We start from the raw sequence: 24623 nt of genomic DNA on the forward strand, positions 1-24623 counted from the left end.
GAGCAATCAGTAACCACGAAGAGCAGAGCACGCAGCTAGGAAACATATCAACATACACAAATCAGTATGCAAACCTTGAGCAGCAACAATGTCATTTCTGCATCGGCAATAAAAAAAAAAAAAAGTAAAAAAGTCAAAAACAGCATGGAATGGACATCGATAATGCTAAGAAACCCATCACAAGTGAGCCTTTCTAAATGAGGGATGATGAAAGAAGTCACAGAAACAGATGAAATGCTACAAAACTGTTCAATACGGATGGAACGCTTATAGTAAGTGGGGAACTAAAAGGAGTTTTCCTTAAATGGTTAAGTCAAGCATTATAAAAGAGCTACTTTATATCAGCGACAATTTGTGAGGAAAGCAAATAAATGAACTAATCTTAAATCTCCATATTTTTCACAGAATTGAATTACAAAAGCAAGATTTTTTTCAAGGAGACTTAATAAGTTATGTCAACGCACAATGCTTTAAACCCTGGATAAAGGGGATCTAGTAGACATTATATACATAGGTTTTCAAAAAGCCAGCGCTGCAGTTCCACACCACAGGTCAGTAAAGAAATCAGCCTACTAGGGAACCACAGGACTTGAAAGCTGGCTAAAGGACAAGAAGCAAAAGGCAGTTGCTTTCCAGGATGGAAAATAGGGTGCTCCAGAGAACACTATCAGGATTGAATTTTTCTTCCCCAACATCTTTGTCAATGGCCTGGAGAAAGGAGCGAACAGGGAAATCTTTAAGTTTCAAGAAAACACTGGGCACTAATCCTCCAGATTATGCTGTACTAATGGAGAGAAACTTCAGAAGGACCTCACAAAGCAGTTTGTGGCCAAGAGGTTCGGCAGGTACACTACAGTGTAAATAATATAAGGTAAAGCATCAAGAAAAACCAATATAAACTACGCCTATATGATCCTGAATTTGGGCCTGGCACCTACAGCTCAGGAAAGCCATCACTGGTGGTTCCCAGACTCGCAGAAACGCTGCTAAAGAGACACCTGGAGGTCTCCAGCCCTGCTGGGGAAATCAGGGCAGTCCCTGACACTGCATTGGGTAGCCATGGTTTTGTCTAGGTGAGTCGTACAAAGCTCCACGGGTGCCAATTCCACCCCCAGGGTATCCTGTTCTTACAGCTGCGTAATAAAAATCCTGTAGCAATAGAAAAATGGAGGATAAAATGGTCAGCACATTGTGGTTTAAAAAATGCCAGAGGGCAATTCTGCAGTCCATTCCCAGCAAGCAGTGGGTCACTGAGGGATGTAGCCATGTAAATACGGCTAGAAATTCATCTCAACACACACTTTATTTTCTGCTACAGTAATTTCAGTTTTTCCTTCTCTGGGATCAATTGTTATCGATATGGATGGAGAAAGACCCAGGCCTGGCTACTGCCTAAGGAATGCATTCTGCCAGTGGACTGTGGCAGGAACAGAAAAACACAAACAATGAGATAAAGTCTTCCCTTTAATTGCTCTTTGTGTGATGCATCAAAGTACAAATTGGAGAGCTTCAGTTCACAATTTAAGTTCAATCTGACATAAGCCAAGAGTTACGCCCAAATATATAACGTTTCTTATTTACTGGATGCAGTTATTGGGAATTCAGCTGCAGCATTTTGGAGGAAGAAATGTAGATGTGGTAAAGTCCTAAAGCTAAGCAGAAGTAACTCTATTAATAATGAGTCTCATGGTAAAACACAGGCCAGACTATTTACCTTCTTCATTTATGGGCAATATCAAGCATACAGAACTTGTTGCCTTTGGATGAACTACACACAAAATGCTCAGGTTATTGGAAGACCCTACATAGCTATCAGAAGTTGCATGAGAAGTCTCGTCAGCAGGAGAGATTCTGCCCACGTTTCACCTCCCAGGGACACCCCGCGGGGGTGATGCCGTGCAGCAGCAAGCACATTAGTACTTCACCAGCAGTGCTGGCAGCTGGAGAAGACAGAAATAACAGAGGGTGACATTGGCAACCGCACACAGTTTGCTAATACTGAGGACATGTCAATATTGACTTGGCAGGCGGGAAATTCATCCCTTACCTAAGAACTCTCATTTCTAGAGCACCTTTAACAACACACGTTTGTTACAGTCAGCTAGCCTTTCAACAAATGTTGTTAGCGCAAACTTTTTCAGTGAGGAACAACCTAATGCCACCACCATCAATCCAAAAAGCAATCAAGCCCTAACGATAAAAGCAACCTTTCTTTGCACTTCTTTGATAGATGTATATAGTGTTTCTCAGAAAAGCTGTTGAAATGTTGATTCCTGAGACTTAATCCTGCCGTTCCCAGTCAATTTGAAGCAAGTTTGAAAAAACTGAGTTTAAATTGTGAGACAAGGGCAAGCTTGGACTATACATTAATGGCATGCTGTTAATTTCACCAGATCCTTTGGCATTCCTTGGGCTTTAAAGAAATACAATTGGATTCAGGCAAGTTTCTTGGCATTAATCAATTAGCCATTAGTCAATTTATATTAGACTGAGGACTATTAAAACAAGTGATGCATATTTAATGGTTTATTGTGATGTATTTGCATTTGAGACACTTGGGTGAGTCATTAAGACTGACTTTGAGTGAAGCGTGGTGCTTTTCTTACAGAGCCTTTTAAACAGGGGATGTTTATCCTCACCCCAGTGAGCAAAGCAGAACATAAATATTCTTTTAGGTTATAAATTAATACTAGGGAAAATAAATTAACACTTTGCACTGGCCACCAGCAACCTGTGGATGAGAACTTTGCAACAGTTGCTGCAGTGTAAATGGCCTAGTAATGCATACTGCTACCATGCATCAGCCCATATTGCATTAGGAACAGCCTATATAGCCTGTCATTGTAAAGCAGAGTAGCCTGATGCTGTTTCTACCTTTGGTGCAAAGAAGGGATAGAATAAAATGTCTACTTTTGTTTATTTGTGGTCTATTTATATTAGTCTAATAGCATCTGACTTACTTATGTTCCAGAATGAATGCATTTTCTTCTTCTTCAGTCTCACAGCCAAGTTCATCATGTTTTTAGTCGGATGCTGTCTGCCAGAAAAATGCCTCTGAGCATTTCTGCTGCTTTCCACACCTTTGACCCTAAATTTCTCTGAAGAGGAGGCTCACACAACTGTGCTTTCTGTCTTGCTTCCCTCTCTCCTCCCCACCTCAGCACTCACTTTTTTCAGTAGCTTTTCAACCACTTGGACACAGAACTACTGAGGCCGTGAAGGACTTCTGGCAGGCACTGCCCAGCGCCCTGACCACAGGGCCAGCAGCCTCCAGGCAAGCTGCAATGGCTCCCACCCGTCGGACTGCCCTGGCCTGTCCGGCCGTGCTCCAACAGGGTCCCGCAGCCTCTCGGGGTCCCTGTCCCACAGCTGCGCTGCGTGCCACAGCCTCTATTTCGTGTGTGCCCCTGTAATAGAGACTGCTGATACACTATCAATGACCTCAGAAGTCATGTACATTTGTCACATAGAGGAAGAAAACCAAAAAACCCTCAGCTGCACACTAGCATATGTTTCTTCCCCAGACCAACATGACCTAACTTTGGACCTGTTTCAGGAGCACATTACATGTGTCTTTAGGAAGGTCAAGCTGTTACATATTACTCTTAAGACAAGGCATTAAACTGACAGACTTTATGCCAGAGGTTGATTTTGCAGGAAATAAGTATACATTGAAAGCCAATTTTTCAATCTCTTTGTCCCTCTTTTCCAATCCATATGTTAAGGATATTTAAACTTTAAACTTTTTTAACTGGGAAAGTTAACTGGGAATGTTTGTAAAGTACTCCAAATACTTCAAATGCTAAAAGTACTACATGACTTCCCCTAACCAGATCTTCAGGTTTTCCTGCAACATGTCACATGGGGTCCCAGGCTCTAGTCATGCAGAGACAGAAGAGCAGGTGGCTGCCGACAACCCTCACGGACCCCAGCTGCCTGCCAGCCCAGGAGCGCGTATCCCCTCGCCAATGCACGTGATCTGGCTGCAAGGCTGGGCGCTCCGCGTGTCAGAAACGGCACTCTTGCAGTCAACCTCGGAGCTTCTGCAGCTTTCAACAGACCCATGGGAGCTCCTAGCTGCCTCCAAAGTTGGGGAACGCAAATTTGGGATTAAACTATCTTTTCTCTTTTCATCCTGTTAAACGAGACATAGGCTAAAATTTCAAAACTTCAATACTTCCTTTGTGCCTACAAAGTTCAGCTATGACACCTACAACTATAACTCAGGCACTACCCACCTGAAGCAAAGTGGCAAATCAAATAACTTTCAGACAGAGTTAGTTTATATACATATTTAAATTTAATTTTGTCTGTCTTGAATTTACTTTACCAGAAATGCTGGGATATAGATTTCTTGAAATAATGAAATTGTAATCCATTTAAAAAGAAGTAGATTAGGAAAGCAAGAAGTGTTCCAAAATTACATCCAGACAAAACATTTTCAATACACGTCAAGTGCTTTAGCAGTAAACATTTTAAAACCCAAGATACGGCAAGCTCCTTACACTGCTGTCTTACAACAGAAAAGCATCATGCGGAAGGACTCTGCTCCCTTTGTAAGGGCTTTGGGGACAGCAGCAACCTTGTGTCGCTGCAGAAATGGAATGGCTATGGAAATACCACAGCCTGAATTCCACCAGTTCTCTTTTTGCAACAACCATAAAGGTTTGCCAGCATTGTTAAAGGTTTTGCAAAAGACACTTTTCAAAACAACAACCTACCTTAAATGGCTGAATGTTCAAATCAGACATGATAACAAGAGAGCTAGCCTGCTCTGGGGCAGCTCTCACCAACTGAACCAGGTCCGTTTTAGTGATGCTGTCTGCGCCCACTTCGTATCCATTCTTTAGCCACAGTTTAACCTTAAATAGGGCCAGCTTGCCAAAACGCTTCCCCCCAGTGAGGTGCTTCCTTCACAGTGTTTGGCCATACTTCCTAACTGAAGTATATAACACATTTTCATTTGCAATATAGCATTTTATCTGATTTGTACAAGCCAATATACATATATTACAAACTTAATATGTTATATAAAATATAAATGGAAGCTGAGTGGAACACAGGGCCACCTGTAGAATAAGCCCAGTATTTAACAGAAAAACTTGGAGAAGTTAAATGCAATAGCATGACACACACCAATGAAAAATTCTGAATATCACCCTGAGAAATAAATATACTTTTTAAAAAAAAATTTGCATCCTCTTTTCTGTGATCTGTTTTGAGGTTAGTGAGTATCAACCCCACTAATATCTGGGGTACAAACAGTTATTCTAGCTTTGCTCAGAAGAAAAGCTCAAAAGGTCAGATAATAGTAAGCATTAAAGAAGCTGCTTAAAAACTTCTCATGTGGCTGATAAATAGTACTTGCTTCTCACTTACCAGCTTTCATATATTTTGCTCACTCAGGCAACTGCTGTTGCATTTTCAACAGTTCAGGGTAGCTCAGTATCCTCCTCTGCTGTAATGTACTTTTGTGATGTACTGTCCTCTGCTGGTAGAGTTTTCAACATAAGGCTTATGTCTAAAGCTTTTGTGGGGAGGAAAAAAAAAAAGCAGCTTTATTTTTAATCCTTGAAGGAGCCCTTTAACTGCTCTTATGAACTGGTTAACGCTACACAAATAACAAACACGCTGAGCAGTACCAGTGCAGTTGGGCACTAAAAAGAAGTTGCCAACAGCGAACAACTTTTATCTGCAATTCTAAAAGTATGCTAAAACAAACTATTCTCACAGCTTGTTTAACCAGATAAAATTATATAGACCATTGCGGTCCATATCAGAGAGGCCACGTTCCTGCTGACACTGAGACCATAACCGTTAAATTTTGGAGGCTGAAAGCTCCAATGTCCTCAGCCATTTCCTCAGCCAGCTGCAATCCAGTGATTACAGTTAATCTGAAATAAACTGATGAACACTTCATTGAATGGGTTGCATACATCATTTGATTGTACATTTTCCTACACATATTAAAAAGCCCATCAATGGCTTGAATAGTTGACGCTTTAAAGCTCCCATTACTGTATGAGCACAGTAATCCAGCAGAAAGTTAAGGACTAACAAATTGATAATAGGAAAAAAAATTAACTAGGAGGGATGTTTTATTTCATCCCACACAATTGTTAAGTACCATTTAACTTAATTTTCTCCCCATATGCCTACTACTGTATAGTGTTTTATAAACGTGATGGGAAAACTGGAGATTGAAAACACTGTTCTTAGCAGCTTTCACTGGAAGCACGTTAGCTCCAAGCTGATCAGCGTGCTGTTAAAACATAACTGAGAATGAGGCAAGCAGACCCATTATCTATTGCAGAAACTGATCTTTCAAAAGAAAATTCAAGTTGTTCTGCAAGGTCCAGGATTATAAAGTCAGGGAAATTGCCACTGCAATGGAGAATCTTCGAAGTCCGTGACAATTAATCAGAAATTCACTTTCTCATTATGCAAATAGGATGGCAATTTTTTTCTCAGAAGGATGAGGCTTTTATTGGAACTGGCACATGATGTTAAGTGTTGGGAGCAGGGAATCATTGCATTTGTAAGATGAAGCATATCAGTGGCTCCCATTTACAAAACACACTCCCCTATCTTCCTACTCTAAAACACCAAAGGATAGCAAATATTCTTGGACTAACACGCAAAACTTCTGGTAGGTTACTGTGTGCCTTTAATGCCAGACTCTGTCTTGAAACAGTATTCAGCAATACCATTTAACGTGCCTCCATGAACATAGAGACCACCAAAAGCTTGCAGATGCCTCCTTGAGAAACGCAGAAATGAAGGAATAGGCAATTCCTTCATCACCTGTAGAGTTTTGAGGAGATTTTCTAAAGCACTCGGTGGACTTTGAAGTAAACTTCAAATTTTCCAATTTTCATCAATATTCAGTTGTTGAGGGAAGGACAACTCTTGGTGCAGACCACAGCAGGATTTTCAGAGTAACTTCAGATTTTCAGCTAGCATGCAAGCGAGTAGATTCAAGATGGCAAGAGCAGCAATAATAGGGTCATTTTACATTCACTTCTGCTCTCTCTCTGATCTTTCCCCGGGTTGACGTTTCACTCCTGGTTCTGCCTTCTCTTCCTTCATCCTCTCTTTCCAGCAATTGCTTTCAGCACCACTTGCTATGCCTGCCCTAAGTTGGTGTTTGGTGCATCTCCCCACACTCAAGCTCCTCCACCACCACTTCCAGCCTCACTGCTTTCTTGAGCATCTTCAGAAGGCTTGATCCCTATGGCCAGCTGACCCCTCACAACCTGGCTCTTCTGCAAACTTTCTGAAATCAGGATGCCACAGGATAAGCCATCCTGTGATGATGGCAAGGGTGAGCTTTGCTGTTTGACTGACAACGCAAGGCAAATTTCACCTCACATTTGATGGGTGTAACTGCCAAAGGGATCAGTTTTCCTCTATCAGAAAAAAAAACTCACCTCATTCATACATGGGGCGGACGGAAGAAAACCTCTGAAATAAAATAGTGGTTTTTAATTGTTTTCTCTTACTCATTCAAAGTTACTTACCATGGCTTCAGTGTTTCCTCCCAGAGACTGAGTAAGCTGCAAATTTCACTGCCCTGTTTCCCACCTCACCAAGCATTTGCAACTCAGAAATCTAATTCAGGAATCTAATCAGGAGCAGATACAGCCCAGTCAATCATTAATCCCTATTTGGGTGCTGGTGATTAAACAACATTTACTTAATGTTCTAAGTAAAGTTCTACAAAAAACAGGTGGACAGAGTTCGGTAATACTGTTAAGCATTTTTGCTTAGAACATGAATTTTTCTGCTACCTTGTGGGTATACAGCTTTCCCAAAGGTAAGAATGATAATTCCTACGAGTGCCTTCTGCTCTGTTCCTCTCACTGCCAAGATTTTTACTGCTTTACCACCTTCATGCCTGCTTTTTCAGATTCTCCACTAATTAAACCATTTACACCTATGGTATCTCTTAAACTTCTCCTTCACCACCCCTCCATGCTCCCTTTTCAACTGATAACCATCCTCCCTCAGCAAACCTGCCTCCCCTGCCAAACACGTCCCAATGCCTTCCATGAAAATTTGCCTGAAGAAACTGAGAAAATGCCAAGACCCACAACTAAAGCTCTCTGCTAGGCCTTCTTCTTACATGCAGCTCTTAACAAAACACATCATGTTGTATGTCTATCAGAGAAAAACACCAAGCACTAACAACTGTGCAAGTCATCTTTTGAAATTAAAAATGTAGTTCTGAAAACAAAGCTAGCCCTACGTCCTGTGGTGCTAGGCTCTGACCTAGGAGTGCCTTTCTGCTATACATCCACACTACTACAACTCCTTGCTCCTTTTGTGACTGACGCCTGGCTGATGCCATCCGTCAGCAGCAGTAGCAGCCGGGGCGCTCCCTGGCCTCTGAGCCCCTGGGCTAGCCTGGCTCCCCACCTGGATGGCCGCCATCTCTGGCCATCGGCACCACGTCAGCCCACGCGTGCCCCACTCTTCCATCTCTGTGGGAGCAGCCACTCTCCTGCTCCTTGTCTGAGTCCTTGTAACAGACTGAGCGATGAATGAGCTTTCCTGAACGCTTCCAAACAGAATAATGCCATTTTATCAGCAGTGTCTTAGTGCCAGCAGAGAAGGAAAACAAATCAAAGCTAATGAGCAATGACAACAGGGTACTCCAGTGATTGATGCCTGGTCTCATATTCTGGGTTTCTCTACATGTCCTCCTCTGATACAAACGCATTAAATTCCCTCTCTAAAAGCTCCTCTCAAATAAGTCTTTCTCTGCTGTTTAAAACAGAAGGAAGGATAAAATAGTCGAAGACTTAAAATAAGGATCACTGTAATACAGAATAAAAGCCAACTCATTTCGTCCTACTAGCATTTACAGGTGTTGAAAATATTCTAGCTGGAAAACATTCTTGTGGACATATCCTTATTTCTGTATACAAAGTCAAACTGAAGCTTAGCAACCCTCCTCCCCACCACCAGCACACACCCACAAATGTTTCCTTGGGAATAATAAACCACTATAAATTAATTTCAAATGAGGAGGAAATTAAACTCCAGTTCAGGTTTCTTCTGCTAGAAAATGGGAGACAAGTTGTATGCAGGAGAGCTGCAGCCTGCTCAATAGCGTTATGGAAAGCTCTGTAACAAATCATTTTCCAAATAAACTGCGAGTCTGTATATACACGTGTATCCTGAGAAAACATACACTTGCAAACTACAAGACTGCAATGCTATACCTGTGGGTTATATGAGACGCTTTGCTTTTTAATCCCATGATATAGTTTCATTCCTACTATGTTGGGAGTAAATCATTTGCCATTTGAAGGATGAATTTAGAAGTAGAAAAAAGATAAAGCTCCTCCTTCAAAAATGAAACTGATTTTCTGACTTTTCTTTCTTTCCTAAAATGACAAGGTATCTTGACAGAGCCTTCATAGAACCCATAATTCAGCTCTGAGTTAATTTATCTATTGCAATCTCAAACTTCGATATTCGTTTGTTGATAAAATAAATCTATTCAACCACTTTTGTTTCTTTCTGAACATTCTTCCACACCCAAAGTTAAGAATCACTAAATATTTATTTTATTGATAATAAAGCAGAAAATATGACATTTCCCTGGATTTGGTCTTGGTTATTTTTAATAATTACCATGGGTACTAAAGCGAATGTCTTATTCCTTTCCTATAAATGGAATATTTGATTAACAAAAAAGTACACGTGTTAGAATCAAAGATGAGTTTAATTTTTATATTAAATGTAAATATGAAAAAGAAAAATAATTTTAGAAGCACTGCATTTAAACTGGCTGCATACACATTTGGAAGAAACTATTTTTTAAGATTCAAGATCTTTTACACAAAAGAAAAAAATAGAGTGCCAAAAGTAAGCGTTTGTGGTGTGTCATGATCACTATATAACCAACAGTCAGTGCATATGTGCATTCATCATCCCAAATTTTTAGGATGTACATTTAATACACAGAACATTTATAGAGAGGATATTTGTTCAAGACTGACAGCTGAATTATGTTTCTTTTTCAAGCTTATAGAGCTATTAATTTCATTTTTTAAAATTCATATGAAAATACTGCTAAACAATTTTAGGATAATTAGAACACATGATACATATCAAATAAGCAGAACATTAAATACAGAGCAGTGCTATCATAAGGCTATAATCTTTGCTGCTTTCCTTTATTTGACAAGTATCCAGTTTTGTTTAATTATGCTATTTCCTTCTAGTACAGAGATTAATGAAAGTAATTACTGAATAAAACCAATAACAAAAAAATGTTATGTTTTTAACATTTGCACTGTATTATAGCCATGCTGTTCTGTTGCCAAGCACTTACCTTGAACTCTGCTGGAGTGAGACAATGTTACAAAAACACCAGCCACATAGAGTTGGCAGGTTTTCACAAACTGCCTTTCACTTCATGAAGTTTGGTTGCTGCACTTCCACTCACCACCATCACTCCTTTGGAAACATGATTTCCCTGCTTCCCGGCTGCTGAGGGCCCCAGAAGAACTACACACTGCAAACCCATTCCCCAGCAAGCTCTGGAGGGAAAAGACCTCTGGGGCCAAGGGAAAGGACCCTGAAGGGGTTGGAAGCAAACAGCCAAGTGTCCATCATATGCGAACAATGATGTTAAAAACGTGCTCAAGCCTATTGCAATGAACTGGTAATAGAAAGAAACAAGAAGCAACAGAAAGCAGCAGTTTCTGTTTTGCTTCTGTGGAAGTCAGCAGGTGAACCCAGAGGGCTTCAGCACAGCCTGCAGCGTGCGAAGGCAGCTGGGAGGAGGAAGGCCAGGTGCAAGAACCCTTTTGGTCTCAGCCAGGAGAGAAATCCCAGGACAGAAATTGACGGTTTATGGGGTTTCTAGACTTACATGACAGCACTGAGAGAATGCTTAGATCAGAATCAAACTAATTTGCTTGCCAGAGCAGATGAGAAACATTGTAATCTAGGCACTGCAGGGAAACACATAGTGAATATGGCAATCTCATACCCCAAAAGCTCATACAGAAGCCACCCTATTATCCCTATGTACCTCAACTGCATCCACTGCGCATGTGCCAAGCATGTTAAATCAACATTTTCAATTTATAGGTTGTCATTTAACCAGTTAATATAGTGATTTAACAACCTGTGTCCTACAGCTAAGTTGGCTGGGCTTGAAATAAATGCTAAAGCCCCATGAAACGCATCCTCAGCATGATTGTGTGTTACTTTAACTCCTGCTTCCCTAAGGCGCGAGACATACATAATCCCATCATCTCTCAAGACATCATGTTCACACGTGAGAACATACGTCAGAGGCAAGCTGTGTAACTTGGCATCTTCTGCCAGCAGAGGTGCCGCTCTTGGATCCAGAAACCCTGGATACTTCTTCCCAAGGTTGGAGCTTCCATAAACGGGACTGGTATAAACATGATCTTTTTTTAGCTCTTCAGGCAGTAAATTACTCCAGTTTACAAACTGAAATAAGTGGCTTGCTTCAGCTGGAACATGCCTGTTGGAGGCCATTGCTTCTCTAAGAGAGGAATCAGTAGTGAAATATTCACTCCAGAACCTGACCATAAGTGACTTGGGTAGAATCAGCTTGTTTTCATTTTCTTGGTAAGATGGCAAATTCAGGTCAAGGGTTTGAAGAGCAGGATAAAGCAAAGCTTGGACTTTAAGTTTAGTTTTGACTTCAGGGTCATCTAACAACTGTAAAAAATAATTACACACAGTCAGTTAAGAAGTTCTGGTTCTCTAACACTGACAGAAGACCTTAAAAGTAAGGAATTAACACACACACGTTTTACAATGTAAGAAAAATAAGATTATTAATAAAAAACAGAATAGACTTAAAGAAATTCTAAATTCATAGGCAGGTCACCTAAAATAATACATTTTATACAAAGTCTCAAATATAATTTCAGGTTATCTCTGATATTGGAAGATAAGAATATTTATGAAATTTTTTGAAGCATTAAGAGTCATTGATGCTTTTCTAAGTAGTAAAAAACCACCATTTCTAAATGCTTACAATTTTAAATTTGCAGAGTTGTGAGGCTCCTTTATTTCACATAATATAAAGATTACCCACCCTGTTTTCTAATCTGAGGTGTTAGAATTCAAATTACTAAGGTTCCATGCATTTTAGACACACGAAAAACACAATGTGATGAACTGAACACTGACATTTCTTGTATGTCATCCTTTTCCCTGTTCACTCATAAATTTCAGCCTTCTCTCTCATCCTCTGTGCCTTCAGCGTCCACTGCAAATTCATAACCCTTCTGAGTAAGATGCATTACAATCCAAATAACTTCTCAAGAGAGTAACATCATACTGACCTTATTAAATAAACCTGAATGAGAAGAGCAAAAGGCATTGAAACTGTGTGAGATGAAACGACACTGTAACAGCTGGTCTTCTTTTGCTATAATTTAGATCAGTATGAATCAAACTGCCGAGATTTCCTTTCCAAACAACATATCTAAAGCAGACAAAATTTGCCTAAGGATAGGACGATATATCTGTCCTTAATTATAATACAGAGAGATTTTTTTTTTTTAGGGTATTAAGATTTGGAAGACACCATAGCATCAAAGCTACTTTGGTTCCATTAAATGACAAAAGAAAACTTGCTTAATTGGAAATGCAAAAACTCATTCACAGGACTGCAGGCTGCAAGACATCCTGTTTACATCAAACACAAAAGACATTCCGGAGGTGTGCTTGCTTTGAGCAGAGTTTTACTGTTAAGTCTTTTCTAAACGTTCTTAGAATGGAGAAAAAAAAAAAAAATGTTTCGAGTTAGAAAAAAAGAGACATACCTGTTGTGCCACAGCTGCAGCTAAGTTGCCACCTGCACTGTCTCCAGCAACACAGATCCGATTTGGGTCCACCCCATATTGCGAGAGGACACTGCTTTGGAGGAAGAATTTTGTTACCGCATACACATCTTCAAACTGAACTGGAAAATGGTATTTAGGCGCCAGCCTGTAACTGTTAGAGACATGAACAGAAATGCGTTACTTAACCCAGAGATGCTTGGGGGAAGCATTTTATTTCGTTGTTACTGATTTCCATGAAAACATCCACTTGAATTTTCATAGTTTTGTATTTTCTACATAAAATATCCAGGGTTTTCTTATCTCACAGTTTACTTCTTCAGATAGTGCCCCTAGTTAAAATAGCAATTTGCCTGTGGACCTCTTTCTCCTTCCACTTTGCTGAAAGTCTAAGCATACCATGGGCTGGGAGGTACTCGTGCCAGTCAGCATTCAGCTTTCACCACTTCATTACTGGCTCTTCCTTGAGGACGTCAGTTAATCCTCATAAAAGCTGGTTGTCCTTCATGTGCTGACACTCTTGCTCCAGCAATAGCACGGTAGTGCTAAGAAGTGCTCTGCAGTAAGTAGTGCTGGTTTGGTATTACTGGGAATGTTTTGATAATAGTACTTGAATGGCACATATATTGCCATTACTTCTGCCACCACTCCAAAATCCACATAATTGAAATACTGAATAGCAGCAAAGGCCATTACTTATATCCTAACTGCAGTTCTCTATTTCTTATCCTTCTTGACCTCTCAGCTGTCTTTACAAATCTCTTCCCGCAATTTTACTTCCTATCAGGTCTACCACTTCAGCTCTCTCCAGAAAACATCTACGTTATGCAGATTCCTCCTCTATAGTCATCTCAATGCTTTTTCAATCTAGTCATATAACAAAAAATATTCTGCAAGTTCTTATCATTTTGTAGTTTCATGACCGTGTTCTTTTTTATCTTGCCCTGTTTTGTCCAATTAAAATGCTCCTGCAAAGACCAGTTTTCCAGAACATTGCTTTGATTATGCCACACCTTTCTCTTTTCCTGTCCCTGTATTGCATTTTAAAGCCTGCTCCTCCTCAATAAGCTCATACCAGCCTTTGGAGCCATGTATCTGTTTTGTTCTGTTTTGTTTTTCCAATTCTGATGAGGAGCTCCCCATAAGCACCCACAAAATAGATGTCTTCCTGCAAAATCCTTCTAAAACAAACAAAAAAACAAACAAACAGACTCTTCGCTGTGCTCTGCATAAATACTTGCCAAATATTAGGCAATTGGTATGTAGGGCCTGTCCATGTCTTCTTGGCTAGTATTATCCCATTATTTCATTATAACATCATGATTCTGTCCATTTCTTATTGCTTGTTCTCAAATCCTATACCGCACAGGGCAGAGATTGCTGTTTTGTCCTCTATGTGTACAGTGCCCGGCACATCCTTTCTCTATGGCTGTGGCTCAGCATTTAAAGAGTACAGAGGAGTGGAATTATAAAGGTGTAACTAATTAAAACTTAGTAAATCCTGCTGGCCTATGAAAAACAGGCAATTCCAATGTTCATTCTTGCAGCTGTTTTGGCTCAGCAAGGTAACAACAGTTAAAAAAAGACAAAAAATATTTCAATTACTATAATTAGCACTTAAGGCTCAAACTATACATTCAGGGAGCAAATCTGCTGAGCGGGAAGGGACCATTCTCCTGAGCCATTTCATATCAGAGTTTGAATTTTTCAACAGCTTTCCAAAACTTTAACAATAAACAAGTGGTACTTGCCTCCACAGAGAGGCCTGAGAGCCCCCCTCATAAGATGGCTCAACGATCTCTGCGCAGCAGGGAAGCTTTCTCTGCAACACAGCAGCAAGTGTGGGTAAGCCGCTTCAGAGCCATCGCTGCCAGCAGCTGGCAGAAAGCAGGGCCGGGCTCCCGCTGCCACGAGCGGCTCGCCAGGACTGACTGCTCGGTACTAGCACAGCACGGAAGTGCTCTGCTACCCCGTCAGCCTTGCCAACCTGAAAATAAAGGGGTGCCAGAAAACGTGACTCTGGGCACCCTCCTCTTCAATCCATGACAGAGAAAAGCAATGGCTATCGTTCTTTCCACACCAGTTTTCTTTGAAATACAATCTCCCACTCTCGTTTCTTATCCCAAAAATTGTTAGAAGCAATATAGATGGGGTTTTAGAGCAGCAATAGTTCCTCACAGTTGACGAACAGCAATCTACAATACATCTGTAGCTGACTGTATGATATGGTACCTATAAAAACTTGAATTGAAGCATAAACTAGGTTTAACAACTTAAAGGAGCACTTGTTAATTCATATACTATTTTTATAGACAATGTAATTATGACAGTGACAATGGGATCTAGCAGGCCAAGTCCATTTCCTAGTGCAACAGCAAGTGTGTAGCAACAACAGCAATTCTGGAAAGTTATTTCCAATTTTCTACACTATCATGCTCTTTGCACTGCTACTCTAATCAAAGGACTGGTAAATTAGGTTCCTCAGGTGTTCTGCCCAGCCCAGCAAAGAGCTTTCTGATGTCACTTGTTTGAAAATGATTTGAAATTAAAACTTCCATGTAAAGCTTAATAAAATAAACTGTTGGATATTTATTAATATTCATTTTTAAACAAAAGCCTTGGCTTCTGTGCATCTATAGGTATTTTTACAGTACATGATCTGTCTTATGTTATATACATGCAATGGCCGAAATAAGATACAAGAGCTCCAAAGGAGCAAAGGTGGGGCAAGAGATACTACAGAGTCACTGGCTCTTCCAAAACTTTGGGACAGCCTCTCAAATACATAGGGACTGATTTACTTTGGAGGCAGACAATATTCATTCACCTGGGGGAGGAAAGGCCTGCACATATGGTGCAGTAATCCCCTGGAAATGTCTTTCCAGTGAGTTTTTGCATGCATTTTTCTGGAGGGAAAACAATTTCCACTTTTGGTTTTTATACAATATTTGTTGTATATTTGCCACTGTGTAGTGGCACCGAAATGCATACATTTAATACATTTTGTTACCCACCCAACTTCATAAAGCAATACCCAAAAGTAAGCACTGGACACCAGTCCACCACTGGACATCAATTCACCACTATATCCTTGACAATTTTTTCCCCCCAAATACTTAAACCTAGCACAGCACATCATGCAAAATTAGACAACTCAAAATGAATTCATTCATTCAATCCAGAAGCAGAATTTTTCTTACTTGACTGATACCACAACAGCATTTAACTGGTTTGAAGTCCATCTTGACAGAAGGTCATAGGGTTTCATGCCTGAAATGAAATGAGTCACTTACAATGTATTTCAGTACATTTAAAAAGGAACAAACAGCTACATGTTTCTCTTGGCAGAAGCTCCCCAGTTAGTTTCCAAAACCTCCACTGCTCTGTGCCTCTGCAACAGCACAGTGTAACTGCTGCACATGTGGCTTTATCTAGAAGCACAAATAAATAAAATGAACCAACTGCAGCTTGAATACTATCTAAAAGTGCAAAGCATGAAAAAGCAACACATTATTTAAACTTAACAGCACTGTACACTGCAAGGTCCTCAAGGCTCAGCTTTTATGGCAGAGAAAAATGGAAATTAAAGTTACATCAGGGGCCTGATTCAGCTTTCAGCTACACACGTGCAATCACGCAGAAATTAAAGAGTTTGCCTGGGAAAAGAATTTGGCTCATTCACCTGGAGACTAGCAGACCAACAGCAGAAGAAGCAACACTAAGTGAACTATGAATTAAGTATTGGGAATTTACGCTGTATCCAATACATTTATGATGCCAGTTTGGGTGATGGCCTGCGATGACCATTTACATCCATTTATATAAAGCACTGAACTACAGCTAAGAAGAGAGGATGATGCACTCTAAGGGAGAATGCGACTGAGCAGGAGAGGAAAGATGAACCATTCCCATGAAATAATCATAGCAAAAGCATAGCGCACAAAATTAAAATATTTTAGAAGATCCTGCTGGAAATAACATGGAAGAAAACCAATCATGAGATTGCCACTGATAGATAGCACAACTGTAACTGAAACAAGAGAATCACACTTTCCCTACTAGGGGAACAGACATGAGAAATAAAGGTGCAGTAGAAGACTTCCCACACGGAAGAACTCCCCCCAAATAGATTTCCAGAGGCAATAAATATCTCCTGACCTTCCCCAACATACTCCTGATTCTGAAAAGAAGTTTCTAGAGAGAGCAAGAGTTATGGGGAAGTTTCTAGAAATCAAAATTCTGGTAGGCAAACAAAACTGCGTCTCTGCATGTCCATTTGATTTTCCAGTTATTTTTATCCTTATTTGGATGTTATTTTCTTTACTAAGATACACCTTTTTGCTCCTTTCTCCCACCAATACCACATAACAAAACCAGGCGCTACAGTTAAGAAACATAACCATTACAGAGACAGAGCACTGGAACCAGACCCTTTGTACTCCTCAAGATGTACTCGCCACCCTTTCCCAAACCTGGTGCAAGCACCAGTTCCCTTACCCTGTCCATGGCAAATCTCATAAAATAAAAAGCAATATTTAAGATTAACCATGGAGCTCCATACATATCCATAGTACTTACAGAAAAGAGCTTACCTGCCTCTCCTACACACCATCCTCCACCATGAAAGTAAAGTATGGCCCTTTTCAATCCACTCAGCTGCTTTCTGGGCAAATATAAACGAACTGGAACATTACTGAACTCTGTGTCTGTTACAGTGACATTTTCATCTGACGTTGGTGGGACATGTTCAGTAACTGTGATCAGCATTAGAACTTCCATATAGTGCATCAGACCCAGCCACTCGGCAAACTCAGCCTAAAATCAGAGAAGAGAAAAACTGAGTATTCTAAATATAGCCTTAGTCCCCCTCTGAGATCAAATTTCTATCAAGCCATTTTATGCTCCACGTAAGTCTATATAAAGCTGCTATAGAATCAAACGCCGCTGACTTGGAGGAGTAAGCGTATCATATTGTCATACTATTGAATTCAAGCTATTCAGTTCCCTTATTTCCCATTCACTGCCATATGCCACAAAGCTCAGTCTCAGAAGTGGCTGGAAGGCAGGCTGAGGGACACCACCGCTTGTTATTAAGACAGAGTGTATGAACTAGAAGAAGGTCACCGGAAGCATGGGCAGAGAGTGTAAGTTTCAACAAGAACAAGAACATGACCAGAGATCTAGAAAAAAAAGGAAACTCTGCTTAAACCACCTGAGACCCAACATAAGGGTCTGCTTAATGAGTCCAACTTCCCAGTTTTTCCAGATAGTTATCAGCAAAAACAGCTAGCTAGTGGTTTCAGGACCCTGAGGACACCCACTGGCGGCAAAGATACGAGGAAACAACAATTTGACTTCAAGCTGCACAATAATTTTTAATGATCAGTTCCAACCCAATAGACAAAGAGTATCATTTACAGATGAGCATTCTTATGATATTAAAAGGAAACACTTATCTACTTTGAGATATTAAAAAAAGAATAAATATATTTTTGCCAAGTTTACCCTCATCCAACTGTTCCATTACTTCATTTTGCATCAAACAATTCTATTGGTTACCTACTTTTACGTCTTTCTATATAATGAAGAAGTGTTATTTCTGAGTAAAAATTATGAGTAGTATTTACTGTCCATATCACAAGGTCTTAATGAGTCAGTGGTATAAAAAATTCCATTGTACTACATGTGCCATTATGCCTTCTAAAACTATTTATTGTTTCATTATCCTCAAGGACAACCCAGTTTTGTCTGAGGCATGCAAACCCTTTTGTTACATTGATTTGATATTTCACATTAAACAGGGAAAAGTAACGCTGGCAACAATTTACTGATTTCCATCAGCCATCTGTCAGTGAAGCACACATTCTTTGTTGAATACATTGGACAAAACTATAGCTCTGATTGCTCTCATCACTAGGATCACATCACAGGCATCTAACAGCTCAGCCTGTTCCAAAAGCCTCCCTTGTTGTGGGCATGCGGTATGCCATCACCACGCAGTCAAGCGACAAGGATCCCAGCCTAACTCTTACAGGGGGCCGCTCCAATAATACGAGAATTTGCAAAGCAAGTTAGGCCATAACAGAACTTTCCACCGAGAGGGAATCACAGAATGGTTTAGGTTGGAAGGGACCTCTGGAGATCATCTAGTCCAACCTCCCTGCTCAAGCAGGGACCTCTAGAGCACATTGCCCAGGATCACATCCAGACGGGTTTTGAATATCTCCAGGGAAGGAGACTCCACTATCTCTCTGGGCAACCTGTTCCAATGCTCTGTCACCCTCACAGTGAAGAAGTTTTTTCTCAGGTTTAGTAGCTCATCAAGAGCCAAATTCAGAGGTGCATTAGTGAGTCTCAGGTCAAGGGTCCACAAACATTTCTCCTGGAGACCAATTTGACTTAAGAAGCTTCTGGCCACTTTTTCCCAGTCCATGCCATCTCCTCTGTCATGTTAGCATGGACTGTAACATTTAGCTTAGTGAATCGAGGTGGGGTGGTGGTACAACTTAAACAACCTAAAACAAACGTTGGGTTTATAAAGCTACACAAAATAACCCTGAGTTAGCTCTAGTAGCCCGAAGAATAAAGACAATGCTAATTGATATTACTGTATGCCTGACAAACATACTAGGCTGGCATTGTTAAAAATACCCTAAAAATTAATTTAAACAATTTTTTTTCAAGAAATCTCAAAACTCACTTAGTTCTGTAGTAGGGTTGAAACCACAGTGCTGACCTCTGTGATGGAAAAACTAAAGAGAGGTTATCATTATCTATGTGGAGCAGCAATAGGGAAGAGAAAGCTTTCTTAACAGACTTCATGGAAGTTTCCTGAGAGGAGAAAAAACATATGATTCAGGGAATCGGGAATCAAAGAACGGCCAAATTTTAATGCATATATTTTGTATGGAATTCTACGGTTTTTAATTAAATTACAATTATTTTAAACTTCTAAATCAAAAAACAAAACAAAAAACAAACCTGAACAAGTAAACCTGAGGTAAAATGCATGCCCCAAAGGTATGCATGCCCCATTTGGCAGCTATGGCTCCTCTGACATCACTTCGGTTTACACAGATCCAAGTATTTCATTAGCCCTTTCGCTCACAGAAAATTTTAAATTCTGAACATAGCTTTTTTTCAAAATTTATGGTAGCATTCATTATAAGCTTGGACACTAACGTAAGTGAATGTACCATTTTTGAAAGGAGATGAATTCCTCTAAGTTCCAGTGAGCTGCAGAGTTTAACAACCACATCATAAAAAAAAGTCTCTACTTTCCACCCATTTTCCATTTTGAAAAAAGCAGAGCCTATCTCAAGATGGTTCACTACTTTAGACAATATTATAACATGCCTTCTTCACCTATCCTCTTCCTAAGCTGAACTATCCCAAGCTTTTTCACCCTTTTTCCTCCGCATACACATTCTCACATACCTATCATTGCTGTTTTCCCCCTCTGCAGGTTCGGCTTGGTGGTGAGGAGCCCAGGGCTCTGCCTGCTGCCTCCGCAGAGCTGCGGCACTGGCGTTGGAGTAAGCACTCATTTTATGAGACACCAGCAGAAAGCAGGCTTGTGAAATATCATCAGCTATCAAAGCTGCGCCATGTCTCCTTTGTGTTACCAGAGTGTAGGCTACTCCCCTTAGCCCTCTCCTTTGGAGGAAATTAAGAACCGTTGTTACCACTTGCAAGGGAGCAGCTGCCTAGAAAAGCAGATGACTCCTCGTTTCTTCTCTGCCCCCCTCCATGGGAGCTCCGTTGTTTCCTCCTGTCTGCTGTCTGTCGGGGTGACAGCCCTGCACAGCTCCTGTTACACTCCTTTCCTTTTCCTTTGCCAGCTTCTTGCAGAAAAGGAAGAAGAGCAGTCTTGACATAACCAAGCTGCATGTGTGAAACTTTAAGTAACCTTTGACTGCTCATCCTCAAAGCCTTCCCTCGCGCTGGGCCCACAGCACGGAGCAGGCCAGCGCGCTGCTGGCACACCCTGGCCTTGCCCGGCGCGCGGGCACACTCCTCCTGCGTTAAGTACCTTAACGAAGGGCTGGCATTTGCTTTGTTAATTTATCATGGATAAATAGGCCAAAAAGTGTTAACGTGGCCATGTCACTGCAGAACAAAGCAGAGCTGCCCAAGGTCTGGAGTTTTGAGTTCAAAGGCGTTGCCTTAATTAGTGCTAAAGTAAGCATTAATCATTAAAAATATCTTCAATCTTTTATTAAGCATACAGAAAATAGAAGAAATACGGCTGAAATATTTGAAATGTAAAGCATAAGATGAATGCTTTTCTCTAGGAACAACTAAATATTTCCTCTTCTACAATGAGGAAGTTTGCAAAGAAAAACTCTTGAGTCTGTTACTGGTAAAAGATGATAGTAATTGCTCATTTTAGTAAAATCTAAGTCCGTTCCAAATAGACGGAATTTGTTGTTGTAAAAGCCCCAAGTGGCTTTCTTAAAGACAAACCAGGATGAACTACGCACAAGCAGAGGAAAAAGCAGAAGAAAGAAAAGAGAGCAGGGAGATGGGAAAGGACAAGCGAAGGCAAGAATGAGAACAGGAGCGAGTGTCTCGGGAAGCGCCGGGGCGCCGTCCCCCCGAGCGGCTCAGCAGCCTATGCGGGGTCTGGCTGCAGAGTTCGGAGAGAGTTGTGTTCACCAGACTCAGTCTTAGGGAGTTCCTACGGGCTATGACTGATTTTTTTATGTTGATTTTAAGAATTCCGTTTTCGTCATCTTTATACATCACTGATTTCTCCATAATAATTTTTAATACCTAGCGGATGAATTTACCTTTTACATGGAACATGGAAACAACTTATCTTGAGTAAACCGGCATTTGGCTCTGTGAAGCGCTAGCAGGCCCCCAGCCTGCACCCACACGGGCGCTCACAATAAAAGCTCAGCAACTTTTTCCCCTTCCACATGAATACGCAACTTCGCTTTTGCTGCAGGCTCAAGAGCGCAGCTTGGCCATCACTGCAGGCTACTTAACACACCATGACTGCACACCCTGGTTGCTTTGCAGCATTTATTCACGTAGCGCTTCCCTGAAAGGACAGACTTTTTGTGCAACACAGCTATCCAGGCAAGTTTACAGCGCTGTAAGCCAGTGCCAGATGTTTTCCGTTTCACTGTAATATAATTACAAATAAAAGATGGAGGCAATTTTTTTTTTTTAGTGGGTTGGTTATGTGAAACACCTTTCACACTACTGAGGCAGTCAGCAGTTAACACCACATGTTTCACATTCTTTGATAAAAGGCTTAAATATTAATTGTCACTAGCCTGAAAGGCCTCTCTGTTGACAGACCAAAGATTCAACAACACTGACTCTTTGGTACACACGAGTGATTCAAAGCAAAAGCTTTCCTAAAGGTATTTGCTATGGACTGAGTTAGAAATATAGATCCCAACTAATCATTCCAAAGATCAATACCTAGACAGAGCCAAATGCCACACGTCCTCGCTGCTATCTTGGAGGAGTAGCTATAAACAAAGACAACGTGACCAAGGCTTATTTACAAATAAATCTCATTGGCTTTTTTTCTTCTTTTTTCCTCTTTCAGTGGATTAAATGGTTTATAAAGAAACTTATTTCTCATGTTGCTTTTAAAATATTGGAAATGCACCCTAACAGCATTTTAGAAATCTGTAATACACAAAAAAAAGGACATGAGAGTAATGTCACAATGACTGGAAGACAAATAAAAGCCTAACTTTCTAAACTGTGAATGATATATATATATTTTTAATAGGCATTTACATTGTAAGTGAGCGATAGAAGCCTAGTAAGAAAATGACTGTGGTCAGAGTCATGTGAAATGACCGCAAAATGAAGAACACGTATCATGGGCAGCCTCCTTGAAAGCACAGTATTTTTTGGCAATGGTCTATTGGAGCTATTTTCAGCTGAAAGAAGTAGAAATAGCAAGGACTGCGTAAGTGTGTATCCCTAATGATTTAGGAGCACCATATTATCTAATGCCTAATGACATGCTAAGCCATAGCTTTCATTGCTAGCTAGGTGTTTTTAATGACTAAGATTTGGAAAGCAGATTATGACATATAATCATGCTCTGATTCATGAAGCATGGTAACTTGCTCTTTATAGTAAAAGTCTAATGTATGTCATGAAAGAAAAAAGAGCTCCTTAGCATTATTTGATGCCAACAATAACTTGATTTTCTTCCTATAAGTAATCTTCATATCCTCATCATGTGAATTAAATTCTTTTGAAAATTGACAAAATGCTAAATCTATGCAGGTAACTCCATTTTATCTTTTACCCTCACATCCTGCACATGTAATTTATAACCACTGTTAACACTCAGAGTGTGGACGGCAGCCTTATCCCATTTTCATCAATACAAGTTCTGTTCAGTTGCAGTGTAACTATTTTATATACTCATCCACATTTTAACTTTATTCAGCAGGCACAGAAATCTACTGTCCCTTACTTGGGTAACCTAGTAAGATATAGTTTTAGATAACTGAGTGGGTCTAATACACATCACTTCACAAGGAAATAAAGAGGTTCCAGAGAGCAATTCTGCACTGGCACAAGAAACATTAGACTATAGAACAGATATGTTCTGTCTGCAAATTCTAATATTCTGCTAATTACACAAATCAAAAGACAAAGGGCTATAGACTATAAGATGCTGTAGTCTTACTCTTTTTGTATGCTAGATCATAGACTTTGATCCAGATACCCCCTAAGGAGGTCAAAGAACTCTGCTACAGCAGAGGATTTCAGTGTTCAGACCTGGCCACTAAAAGGAACTGTAATTATAAAGGTGACACCAACCCCATCATTAGAAAACATAAGTATTCCCTGATTATCTTTTGAATTTGTGGAAAAGAACTTATTCACCTCCAAACTGACAAGGCTGTATCTGAGCAGGCACCTGTGACAAAAGCTCTGTGGCTGGCATTGAAAGGATATAGAAGAAACTAGCACTGAGGTGGAATTAGCTGTTAAATTATACTACAGTGTTCAACGATGTAGTTGCTTGGATGCATTTATTTCTGCTACACTCAGGGCGGCATGAATTGTCTTATTCAAAGGCTTTACAGGAAAATTTGTGGAAGATCATAAAAGAGACCTCAAAACTGAACATGGAGAGGGAACACAACCTGAGTTTTGAAGTGTCTCAGCACGACACGATCAGAAATAAACCATCTTTTTCTGCAAAGAACAACTATTTTTAAGAGGCAACTGCTATCCCACTATATAAAATATATATATTAAAAAATTATAATAATTCAGTTACACTAGGCTAAGTGCATCTCAGAAAGCCTCTACCAGAGTTAAAATCCCCTGAAAATACATGTACTTGTGCTTTCCTAATAAGCCTAGTCTTAGCTGTCTAGAATGTATACTAAGTCAGAAAGCAACTGAGAACATCAACATTGAAAAGACTTACAATTTAAACCTACTATTTGTAATAGGATTTTTTTTTTTTTGGTTAGCATATTTTGGAAGCTCATCCCAAAAGAAAACAACCCCTCAAAATCCAACCTGTTAAACCAAAGATTCCATGATCAAATAACTGATAGATTTTTAGATGAAAGAAGGGCATAAAGAGTACAACTTTAAATTTGTTTGAAAACCATTTACTACCTGACTCGGCTGGAATTGAAATAAGAACTTAGATTCCTAGTTAATTTCAAGTAAGATTGGGACAGATTTCAGACTCTTCTGCATATTACATTTCATTTTTTCCACTGTTCTTGTGCATATTCAAGTGAAACATCTCCATACTGAAGAGCTGGC

At 40.1% G+C, this 24623-nt stretch overlaps 1 protein-coding gene across 14 annotated transcripts in view; it reads right to left on the reverse strand.

The window, feature by feature from the left end:
- The window catches only part of LOC104145046 (arylacetamide deacetylase), an 84353-nt gene that overhangs the window by 2514 nt on the left and 57216 nt on the right, over positions 1-24623 (reverse strand). For 5 of the 14 annotated variants that reach the window (XM_068954605.1, XM_068954604.1, XM_068954606.1 and 2 more), the window contains 4 exons: positions 17438-17660; positions 16046-16115; positions 12828-12999; positions 9748-11712 (listed from right to left, as the gene is read on the reverse strand). In XM_068954605.1, coding sequence (XP_068810706.1) covers positions 11104-11712; positions 12828-12999; positions 16046-16115; positions 17438-17660 — 1074 coding nt within the window. In that variant the 3' untranslated portion in view covers positions 9748-11103. Of the gene's footprint in view, positions 1-1451; positions 5528-9747; positions 11713-12827; positions 13000-16045; positions 16116-17437; positions 17661-19545; positions 19677-24623 lie in introns of those variants that run through there. The other 9 variants (XM_068954609.1, XM_068954611.1, XM_009676360.2 and 6 more) reach the window with 5 other exon arrangements.

The sequence above is a fragment of the Struthio camelus genome, chromosome 9, assembly GCF_040807025.1.
Source record: "Struthio camelus isolate bStrCam1 chromosome 9, bStrCam1.hap1, whole genome shotgun sequence".
Lineage (NCBI taxonomy): Eukaryota > Metazoa > Chordata > Aves > Struthioniformes > Struthionidae > Struthio > Struthio camelus.